This window comes from Macrobrachium nipponense, chromosome 11 (assembly GCF_015104395.2).
Source record: "Macrobrachium nipponense isolate FS-2020 chromosome 11, ASM1510439v2, whole genome shotgun sequence".
Taxonomy (NCBI): domain Eukaryota; kingdom Metazoa; phylum Arthropoda; class Malacostraca; order Decapoda; family Palaemonidae; genus Macrobrachium; species Macrobrachium nipponense.
The window spans coordinates 45645880-45658379 of NC_061087.1; the positions used below are offsets into that span (position 1 = coordinate 45645880).

At 37.2% G+C, this 12500-nt stretch overlaps 1 protein-coding gene across 3 annotated transcripts in view; it reads left to right on the forward strand.

Moving 5' to 3' along the window:
• LOC135205671 (techylectin-5A-like) overlaps positions 1–12500 on the forward strand; it is a 107844-nt gene that overhangs the window by 29167 nt on the left and 66177 nt on the right. The window contains exon 4 of one of the 3 annotated variants that reach the window (XM_064236553.1): positions 317–905. The exons of the other annotated variants lie outside the window; for them this stretch is intronic. Within the exon in view, the coding sequence (XP_064092623.1) occupies positions 317–482 (166 nt within the window). The 3' untranslated portion in view covers positions 483–905. Of the gene's footprint in view, positions 1–316; positions 906–12500 lie in introns of those variants that run through there. 3 annotated transcript variants of the gene reach the window in all.

Below are 12500 nucleotides of genomic sequence, written 5' to 3' on the forward strand. Positions count from 1 at the left end.
ATAGTTTTGGAGTTAACGACATTCGAACTACAACTCCAAAAATATGTATTTCCAACAAATTCATTACATGAGAAATGAGAAGCTCTATACAGCTGTGTATCTTATATCGGTTACTTGTAAACAATTATCATTTATATTTCTTACCATGTCTCACAATCTTAATTAGGTAAGATTGTGAGACGATAAATAATATTTTTCCTTCCAATGTCTATTAAATCTCATCTAAAACGAGCAAATTAATAAAGTTCCCTTGATGGAATCCTTTAGATTCTCTACATAGCTGTGGTGCTTATTAAGTTGGTATAAATCTTTTCAGGTACAAAGGGGCCTGGTGGTACAGGAAATGCCATTCATCAAACCTTAATGGGCAGTATCTCTCTGGAAACCACACATCTCGTGGCGATGGGGTAAACTGGCACGATTGGCTTGGTTCCTATTACTCTCTTAAGAAGACAGAGATGAAAATTAGATCTGTTTATTAAGACTTCTATTTTTCTTCTCGATATATTCATCTCATGCACAAATGGAAGAAACTACTACCTTTAATGTTCATTTCGCTTAGCTCTTCTAGCACGTGCGAGCTAAAGAACAATAAAATATTGTATGAAGGCTTGTAGACATTATTTCACAAAAGATATTCCTTTCACTTTACTAACAATAGTGGATGAATAGACACTAGCAGTCATTTACTCTTACAGAATAATAGCAGACATTTCTGTTAGAATACTATAAAAAAAAATCTACCCATCTTTTCCCAAAACCTGTAATGTTATGATGTGAAAGTTAATTTTTACTTCAAATAGCACAGACAAAACGTATTAATGCTGATAATAGTAATGGTTATTGTGAAAACAATATGATGACTTAGAAACATTATTTTAATATAATAAAGAGAAGGGAAATTATTTGCTAGTTTTTTCTTCCTTAAAACTGCCCACAGACAGTGCTGCTTTCGATTCCCACCGTCGAGAGTTCGAGTCTCACTGGTGACGAATCGCTTGCCTTATGATTCTTTCTCTGTGTTGTTCCAAAGATTGAGTTAATTCGATAAGAAACGAAATTTAGAGCTTAATTTATATACATGTATATATATATATATATATATATATATGATATATATATATATATATATATATATGAATTAAGCTTTAAATTTCGTTTGATATCAAATTCAGTCAATCTTTGGAACAACACACGCATATATATATATATATATGTATTATATATATATATATATATATATATATATATATATATATATATATATATATATATATATCTATATATATATATATGTATCTATATATATATATATATATCTATATATATATATATATGGCATGGATTTGCAGGACACCTGCAAACAGACGTCTTATAAAGACGTGTGCGATGCACACGGGGGTCGGATATGAGCTAAACATAAATCTTAAGGTTCCTTAGAGGGCAAAGGAAGAATGAATTACTGCTCAAACATTACTGTATGGAGAAGGGGAGGTTATGAGCGTAGCAACATTCTGGGGGACCACAGTTCTTAAACCCAGGAATCTTCTAGGAGAGCATAGTTGTTGCGATTGATGAATCACTATGGAGGATCGCAGACACAATCACAGGGAAAAGAATAACATTCAAGTTGATTGCCACCACACTCCCTTACTTTACATTTTCCTGGGATATTGCTTCGTAGGAGCGTAGACGAAATAAGCCGACTTCTTCATGGGCATTAATAAGGGCCAGGGCTGCCACGTGGGGTCACACAGATACGAGATTAAGGGGGGAAGTGCATAAGGTGAGGAGCTCCGCACTGAAGAGGAATTGGGCATGAAGTGAGAGCGAATTGCTCGCTTTGGTGAGTTATATTAATTCGGGTCTTGCTTCAGGCGTGCTTAAAGGCGGATTTTGGGTTCCAACATCTCGCTAAATCTGCAAAGTACGGGAGGTGGCAGCACGAGAGAGAAACAAGAGACGATTGGCAAGCGTGAGTGAGTGAGAGTCCGTGGGGTTGTATTTTAATTAAGCAAAGGGGATTCATAATACCTTGCCTTCTTAACCCAATAACCGTTTTCTATGGGAAGCAACTTTGGTGCCCCCTGCTGTTAGCTAAGAGTGCGGGCAGCAAAAATTTACGCTGCCCAGAATGTCAGCAAAAAGTAAAAAATACAACATGGCAACTGCCCTCCCGGGCACGCTATCTTTTGAGTGCAGGGGGCTACATTAGCTTATTTTCAGTTTCTGTATATTATTCCATATATTTTAACTCATATAAGTGCAGTAACATACATACGGCCGTTCCCTTTAACCACTATCACGTATTTATATGTCTACTCTTTCCAGCCATGACAATAATAATAATAATAGTAATTCATCCCTTGGCTTTAGGGTTATCAGCGTGGCTCCATTGGAAAATAACATTCTCTTAGAACAGACACACGTGCATTGTTTCGTGTAAGGAAGTTAATTCTTGTACATAAAACCCCTTCTTCTTTTGACACTCTAGAATTTGTAAATAATAGGAAACCACAATTGGCCATTCGAATTATTGTTAATACTAATCATCAGATTTTTCTTCGACAAGCCATAATAATGATATGTAATAAAATTGATTCGAAAAGCTCTCGCATTTTGTAGACCGTATAATCCAGTCATGGGCTAAAGCTAGGTTTGGTATGAATTGTACATCAACCACGATACATGTCCGTTTTGAACATAGAAAATAATTAAATAAAAGTAAACTGTATAGAATTTTATAGATTTATATATACATAATATATATATATTACACTAATATATTATATATATATATATATATATATATATATATTATATATCACTTAGGAATTCTATACAGTTTACTTTTATTTAATTATATGTATATATATATATATATATATATATATATATATATATATATATATATATATATATTATCAGAGAGAGAGAGAGAGAGAGAGAGAGAGAGAGAGAGAGAGGCATGTCCAAGGTAATGATCAGTTGTCTTTTGCTGTCATCTCTTCTTTCCTTACACCTGCATCGAGTTTGGTGGGTGGAACCACTCAAACATTAGTAAGAGAATGGTGCCTCGGATTATCCCTAGTCCTCTTAACCGATTCCAATTCCTTGGTTCATGGGCAATGGCGGAATTAGTGATCTCTCTTTTGTACAGGCAAACGAATTTTACTTTCCCAGTGACATTTGACCGTCGACAAGGGAATTCCGAACTGGCCATCATCAATGAAATAATGAACTGGAATCTTTCAAAAGGACTCGTTATAATTCCACACCCTAATACCAAGCGCATCAAATTCATCTAACCGTGAAGACCTAAAATTAACTGAAATCTGAAGAGCTGAAATAATTTAGTTAATTGCTTTGATAAAAAGATAGGGTGAAGATAATCTAGTTTCTAATCACCTAAATAAATCATACTAACTCCCAGTGTCTAGCCCAGACTCATCGATGAAAATAAATGAAACAGTGAGATAAAAAAAAAAAAAAAAAAAAAAAACTGTTATTGGTTCCTCAAGTGTTGGCAGATTAACTCGGCCTTGTCCCGGAAGGGCCTCTTTCTTCTGGACAGCCCGGGTGAGGGATAAGTAGGATTTTATGGCCGGATTAAAGAACCCCGAATTGTGGAATGCAGATTATCTGTAGTCAGATGGTAAGTGGGGAAGAAGTTTGGAAACGTAGCTAATGACACCCATATTGTGTACAGTGTTTCTGTATGCACTGTAAGTCAAATTATATACATGACACTCATACATACTCATATATATATATTGTTCTTCTTATAGTGTTGTTAGAGTTCTCTAACGTTATATTTTATCAATGTCAAAATTGTTAGGTTCGAATTTCTCTATATGGCTTCAGTGTCCAAAGGATGGTAAAGTAGAATACAAAGAAAACAGTTCTCTCTCTCTATCTCTCTCTCTCTCTCTCTCTCTCTCTCTCTCTCTCTCCTTACACGACTTAGACTAAAGGGTAATTTGATTAAGAAAATGGTGATAGAGATAAATTTCATCATCTGTTTTTATAGATTTTCCTTTATCGATGTGATGAAACTGCCACCGTTGTCAAATACGAAATCTTAGGACCGGAAATTACTGGCAACCCATTCAGAATCATTACACATATTCATAATTTATTGTCTTTAACTTGTTTACCCTCTGTTTTCGTTTTCATGATTGTCGCTGTCGGATGAATTTTCAGCAATGTTTGTTGTGTAAGAATTTTGTACATAACTTTCATTTAGAATATGGTACTTCTGCATTGTTTCATAAATGAAAATTTGTGCATTCTACACCTAACCTCTTGTTCTGTAACGTTCCAGTACATTTTTTTTTTATATTTCAGTGGGAAAAATGTCAATAAATTACAATTACGTACTTATCGTTTTTCATTTGTGCTAGAGCTGGAAAAGAAAAACAGAAGAAAACAACTCAAGACCGATGCTAAGTTGGCTTAGAAGGGATTATAGCCCCTCTACCACCTGCGTTGAAAGACCAAAATTCCGTGTAAATGAATGACCAGCCAGCAGCGTGTTCTCTCGCTACATAGCGACTCTGCCAAGTGATTGGCGAATTCCCGCTTTAGATATAGAAAATCAGGAAAACTATGATAAAAGGGGTTTGGGAGGAAGTGTTTTTGTTTGGATAAGGTGGACAACACTAATTCGGACCTAGAGAGAATACATTATAGAGGATTTACCTTGAAAGAAGGGTAGGAAAAATCAATCGTATATATACGTACTAAACGTCACGGTCAAAACATCTGCTCCCCATATTTATATACATGTACTAAACGGCTCAGGTAGCGTTGGAGTGCTACGTATATATACGTACTAAACGGTTAAAGGGTTAAGGGTCTTTCAACCCTAAATGGGTTGAAATGGCGAGAAAACAAATTTTTTTCGCTATGAGATAATTCTCTTTCTCTCTCTTCTGAGGAACTTAAACTAATGTAATTTGTTACGCTCATTTAACTCAAACACTACTCTCATTGACATGCAACAATTAGTTGTGAGTATGAAAATATGCCATTAGGTATCTTAAAAGATACCTTCTACTCATTGACAATTATTTAAAGTTTTGTTGGGAATTCCTTTATGCATAAATGAACGCAAAAAAAAACTAATTGTAATAAATTGAAAAATAAAATGAATATTCTCTGTCCAAGGCATATTATTTTCGATGATTGGCAAATAAATTTAACATAATTATTTCAAATAACTATTGAATAACAAATTGTAGAATCTAAGTAAGCAGATAATTTTATCTTACTGAATTTTTACTTACTCTAACCTTATTCTAAAAGGGTCAGTAATAGACTTCTACGGTGCCAGGAGGGCAGAGACAAACAATAAGAATAAAGATAAAACTAAATATTGACTTGCGGTTCAGAATAATCAAACACAAATAACAGAATAAAATGGGGATGATAGATTACACACCTAAATATATGATAGTGCAAAAAATAAATGGAGCAATGCTTTAATAATATGACTTTATAAAACGAAGTGTGTATTAATACCCCTTTAATGAATATGGTGCCAGAAGTGGCACATAGTATAGGAAGTCTGGGGACTTCTTAAAGGGCATTGCTAGAAGCTCTTAGATGCCATCATATTGGTTCTCAATGATGTATAAAATTTTCAATGCTAGATCACTGCTGGCGAGTGGGCACTGCCTAAGCTGAGCATACAATAGAAAGAGGTGCCTAAGGGGCGACAATGAAAAAGGAAGGAAATTTAAAGAAGAGGGTATGTGAAGTAAAAAAATAAGAACAGTCCCAAAAGAGGAGGAATAAGGAAGTAGCAGAATCGGGCACTCTTCTCTGGATGGGGAAGGGCCGGAATTCTCTCAAAGGAATTGGTACTATGCCAGGGCACTAGTGCGGAGAGAGCCTATGGGCTCCTCCAAGGTTGCTGGAATCCTTCGACCTTTCCGAGTTTGGTTTGAAGACGCCATTGGTGGACTTGAAAGATGTAAGTGCGGAGATTGTGTTGTAATAACACCTGCTGTGACAGTCGAAAAAACAGCGTTCTCCCCCATGCCTAGCACTACTTGACTGGGTCCATGACGTTCTTCGGCCAACCGGGTGTTAGCAGTCCTTACTCGGACTGGTTAGCTGCTAACAAAGGGGAAGAGGAGGAGGTGATTACAGGCTCCAGATTTGGGGTGACCAGCTCCGGGGTGGTTTGCGAGGCCACGTTATTGTTGGAGCTTCCACTATGTTCTGGTAAGTCTTCAAGAGGAAGACTCGAATCTTGCCATGGTACTGGAACTGAGGCCGTTCCTGGCAGGGTAGGAGGATTCAAATCTGGTTCAACACACATAAGGGGCAGAGCAGGGCACGGCCTGATGCCTTCAATTGGCGCTGGCTGTGCAAGGGCATGTCCTGGAGGACTGCAAAATCAGTCTGGAGTGAAGTAAAGGCGGGAGCCCTGAGACAGTTCAAAATTAGGAGGCAAAGTCTTGGCCTAACAAGATGTAATAATGCCAGTAATGTGTGTAGCCACCACCAGTGGACATATTTTCGAATAGTGAGGCTGTGTGATCTTCAACCAGATGGTGGGAAGGAACGTTTCAATATGATTGAGGCTCTCAATAGCAATTAAATTATGCCTTTCAATCCTTGCTCCGGGAGGAACTTTAGCTTCCCTAATTACCGGGAGGTGTGCACCAGTCATCAAATGCTTGGACCTGGGTGGTGCAACAAATATGGGGCACACTGAGGGGACTAGAGTTACCGGGTCTGTCATTGCTATGGAAGCAGCGGAAGTGGCAGCCCTTTTCTGGCAATGAGCCCATGAAGAGGGATTGCCCATGCACTTTGCACGAGTCACAAAAACTCCTGCTATAATTAAGCTTTGGCCGGTTGTTCCACTGCCAATGGCCGTTACTCTTGTTATTTAGGTGATGTCCATTCTGAGGGGGAGCGGGAGTTGACAGCGGAGGATCTGGCTTAGAATGGCACTTCTCTGAAGAGTGCCCAAGTTTATTACATCACCCATACATGGTTGATTATTTTGATGCTGCGTTATCTGGGAGTTGTCAAGAGGTGGAGCAACAGGGTGAATTTTCTTGTTAGGGAACTTTGTAGTGGATGGTAGGTGTCCCAGGTACCTGCCAACCTATAACAATCTGTGATCATCCTTGGATTTTTGTCCACTAAGTAAGTAGCAAGTTCAGGCGAGGCATATGATAAAAAATCCTCCTGCTGGAAAAGTTTGAGGATCTTGTCTGCAGAAACAGCATTGGATGCTCTTGTCCACCTTGGGAAGGTGGGCGTCTTCTTCGCCACCCATTCCGACTATGTTTATCTGGGCTTCTTCCATATGCTCCTCCATTTTTGTCTCCACCTGTCGGGGGTAATTTTGAAGGCTTTGATGATGGCCTCCCTTATGCAAGCTAGATCTCTTTGCTTGTGAACAGGGAGGGCTTGGAAGGCAATAGCTCCCTTGCCTTTGAGGTGTTTTCCTAAGATGAGGGATACTTCAGCAGGAGGAGGCTGGAAGTTCTCCAGGACCTTTTCTATGTGATTGAGCTAGACTTCCGGCTCGGATTCGTTCCACGGTGGGATGAGGGTGGCCATGCTACTGAGGGTGGCTTTGTGATGACCTGGATGTATAGGGCTGTATGCCAGTGTTGGTCATAGCTAGTTGGTGAGCCCTTTCTGTTACTTTCTCTGCCCTTTCTGCTGCCTCCTTTAGTTCTTGGAACTCACTTTTTTTCTCCTTTTCTACTCGTGAGGCTTCCTGGAATTCTGTTTCTGCTGCTTGCCTTCTGGAGTTTTCTTTCTTTTTCCCTTTCTACTCTTTCTCTTTCTATCCTTGCCTTTTCCCTCTCTTCGGCTTCAGTAAAGCCTTAATTTCCTCTAGTGCAGGATTGTTCGCCATTTTAGAAGAATGGGTTTGTGAGTGCACAAACAGGAAATTCCTCAGGGTTAACACAGGCACTAAGCCCCAGAAATGGCGTCCCTAGGATGGAATAACACAATTTAATTCCACTAAGTGGAATGAAAATAAATTCTCTGGAAGCAAAAAGGCAGACTGAAAAGTTTTACCAAACCAGTCAACAAACTGTAATGGACTTCGCAAAGGTAAATTATCTGAAAATAGGGCGTTACAAAGATGTCGAGTTATAGTTCAATGGTTCTTTATATGAAATTATTTGCTCACTCATTTACCAGTTCAGTCCTTTAATACCTAACAGGCCCCAGTAAAAATACACAAATTAATGTCACCTAGTCACTCTACCCCCTTCTATTTAAAGCTCCTTTGTTGTGGGAAACACAAGGTCACGATCTCATCTAGACAGGTAAGGAAGGATTCTTGACCTTGGACCCAAACACAGCTGCTCCGATGTTGCCCAGTTGCATTAAACAATGCTTTTTACGATAAAAACATATATGAATGAATGAATGAAAGTGCTCAGGGGATTTTCTGCCTATTTACCCCCTCAGAGGTTATCGTTCTCGAGGAGTAACTACACATATCTTGCCTATTTTGTACCTACTATAAGTCCTAATTCTATGCCACGTGAGGTAGAAACTATGCAAAAGAGAGAAATATGGCTCGCTTTGGACATTAACGCCGCAAAAATTTCTTATTTGCTCGCTACAGTAAAACAACTCAGAGCGGTTGCGCCTAACAAATGCAATTCCTTGTGACACGAATTTTTTAGAGATGTTTCTTTTGCAAAAAAAAAAAAAAAAAAAATACTGACACTGTTCCTTGTTAATTATGGCAGTTTTCTAGCTACCTTGCTTCATGTGTAGCACAGAAAGCTAATAGTTAGTGATCAGAATTTCCCTCTCTCGTAGCCAAATTCAGCATGCACGCAATTCTAAACTTCCTAGTGCTAGCTGAAAAAAGGTGGCAGCCACAATTGGTTTCCTAGCAATAAATACCTAAACTTGGAAGAGATACTTTTACCTGGCTGTGGGGTTTCTCTTCCTTTCTTTAGCTCATATGGGATTATGGCGCTGGAATTTCAGGTTCGTTTTACTCTCATGAAATCAATTCTAGCATTGCTAGTTATTGAGATACTAGAAAAGGTCGCCATTTTTATAAATTAGTCTCTGATGGCTCCAACAACAAGGTTTTACTTCTGACTGCGACTAAAGGGGGGAGTCCTATCGACCCTAATTAGACATAGAAAATAAGATGTTGGTTGAATACATAATACAAGTTAAAGGGAGAAAATCATAAGGAAACTCCAATGGTTAAATTTACAGGGGATGTGTTTACACCTTAACATTACTTTAATTCAAGGCGCTAGCATGGACGCTAATGACCCTCACAAGAGGCCAAGTACTGGAACATCTGCTTGGAGCAATGAGCATAAATTTAGGGACACTTGAGATGATTTTCAGCATGCAACTGCAGGCTCAGAGACTAAGGATAGGGGAGATGCAACTCACAGCAGGGATCTACAGGACATCTGCAAACAGACGTCTGACAATGAGATGTGCAATACACAAAGGGTCAGATATGAGCTTAACATAAATCTTTAGATTCCTCAGAGGGCAAAGTGAGATTGAATTACTGTTCAAACGCTACTGTACTGAGAAGGGGAAGATATGAACACAGCAACATTCTAGGGGACCACAGCTCTCAAGTAAAGTAAGTATATCTTAGTTTTACCAGACCACTGAGCTGATTAACAGCTCTCTTAGGGCTGGCCCGAAGGATTAGATATTTTCACGTGTCTAGGAACCAATTGGTTACCTTGCAACGGGACCTACAGCATATTGTGGGATCCGAACCACATTATATAGAGAAAAGAATTTTTAACACCAGAAATAAATTCCTCTGGTTCCGCATTGGCCGAGCTGAAAATCGAACCCCCGACCACCGAATTAGTAGACGAGCGCAAGATTCATTCAGCTAACGTGGAACCGTACCACGGCTCTTAAACCAAGGAATCTTCTAAGAGAGCAGAACTGTAGGGATTGATGAATCACTACGGAGGATCACACAAACAATCACAGAAAAAAGAATAATATTTAAGTTGATTGCCACCACAATACCTTTTCCTGAGGTATTGCTTTGTAGGAGCATACATGAAAGAAGCTGACTTCTTCAGGGGCGTTGGTAAGGACCAGGGCACACAGACACGAGAGTATGGAGGGTAAACCTGTAAGGTGAAGAGCTTGGCCCTGTGGAGGAACTGGGCACGAAGTGAGAGCGAATTGCTTGCTCCGGTGAGTTTTATTAATCCGGGTCTTGCCTTAGGGATGCTTATCTGGTGGATCTTGGCTTCCATTATCTTGATATAATTGCAAAGTACGGGAGGCGGCAGTACGAGAGAGAAACAAGAAACGATCGACAAGCATGAGAGGGAGAGAGAAACAATAGATGATCGACAAGTATGAGAGAGTGAGAGAGAGGGAAAGAGAGTGAGTGGTCTTTTGCTTTAATGAATATGCAATTTAAATGGCGAAAGCAAAGGGGAATCATAATATATATATATATATATATATATATATATATATATATATATATATATATATATATATATAATATATATATATATATATATATATATATATTATATATATATATATATTCTTATATGCTGATGCTTTTGCAATGCATATCATTCTCTCTTTAGCTGTATGAAGTGTTGTAAAATTGTTTACAATATTTTTAGATTCCTTATTTGCTTAGACTTAGTATGTTCTAATAATGTATGTTCAGATTTCGCATAACATAATTTAAAAGCTATGAATAACGTAGAATCTGAGAAGAAAGAGAAAATGGCATTGTTTGTTCAAAATAGTTGTCACCACTTGAGGCCGCGTGGTTCCAGTTTTTTGCGGCACTCGTGGCTTGTTTCAGACTTGTCTTTTTCTACAAATCACGTGAAGGATTACATCATCTTTCGTAAGCTTAAAACGCTTCACATACGTGTATTGCCTTTCATTTCATTTAAGTAGTTAGAGATGCTTTTGTATTGAAAACGACTGAATGTTATTGTTAAATTAACTCTTATATTTCTCGATTTGTCAAAAGAGAATTTGTTGACTCATGAGTAGCTTGAATTTTAAAGTGGAAAGATTGTGACGTCACTTAAGGAAATGATGAAACTTAATTTCATTCGAGAAGATTCTATAATCATATCTTTTACTTTAAAAGACTTTTATTGTCTTAAATTATGTAATAATAAATGTTATTTTTTATTGCAATCCCACTTTCTCTCTACTAATTATTTTGAAAGAGAATTTTTATGATATTAGCTGTTTCTCATTTCCAAAATCGTTCACCCCAGCCATTTTAGGTCGAGGCCACTGACCAGTTGCCATACAAAGAGAGAGAGCAGAAGTAGTTAATTCTGAAACTTCCTATCGCGTTGCATAGAAGGGCGCGCAGAAGCCGCTCTCTCTCTCTCTCTCTCTCGCTCTCTCTCTCTCTCTCTCTCTCTCTCTCTCTCTCTCTCGTGCGAGAGATTTTTTATTTCACATTAATGTAAAGATTTTATACTTAGTGATTGGTCACTTGTAAATTTTAGATTTCGTGTTTCTTAGATTTATTTAATATTGCTTAGTGCTTATTTTGGAATCTGAACAAACATTTTACAAGTGTGTAGCGCGCCTTTTCTTTTTTGAAATATGGTGCTAGAGGCATCAGAAACATAATTGGTACCAAGGCAATGTGTTATTGTAAGTTGCAACTTGAAAACAGATTTACAGTGGTTTGATGAAACTTTAAACCAGATTTACAGTGCTTTGGTGAAACTATTTCATTTTTACACATTGCATATTTTTATGTTCTGTGTTTATTTCTTTTGAAGTTATTTTTTGCGTATTTGTCCATTTTTCTAATTGAAGTGGATTTTTTTTATATATTCGGTGTGATTAATGCATTCTTAGTGTGTTTTGTAATATTTTTATTTTCCACATTTTCCTGTGTTTTCATTTACATTCACAATTTGATTAACTTAATTATTTTCATTAATCGATCGTTGCATATTTAACTGAATTTAACAGTTGTGAATTAATTTGCATTTAGTTAGAATACTTTTCAAGTTTTATTGTTGTTTAGCACTTGTGAATTATTTTCCAAATTTTAGTTATTACCTAACACTTTTGAATTTCAACTGGATTAATTATTTTCTTGATTTTTGTGATAAATTAGTTTTGATTTAATTTTACTTAATGATTAATTAATTCAAGAATTAATTAAACTTTGTGTTATTTTCAAGTAACAGTAAATTTCCCTGAGATTGAGTTTCACTTATAAATTTTGAGTTTGATAATAAATATTTGTATTTAAAATTTTTATAAGTGTTTTCTTTTCCACCAGTATATTTAGTTTGGTTTAGGTAGATATATAGAGTGGTAATTGCGCTGTTCTCCTTCAGTTTAATTGAAGTGAGTTAGAAACAGGGAAGTACTTAGACTTTTAAAATAAGGGAAATACTTAGACTTTTAAAGTTGTTGATGGAGTGATGCCCTTTAATTAATTCAATTATAGATAAGATTATCTTACACCTGTTTAAGGG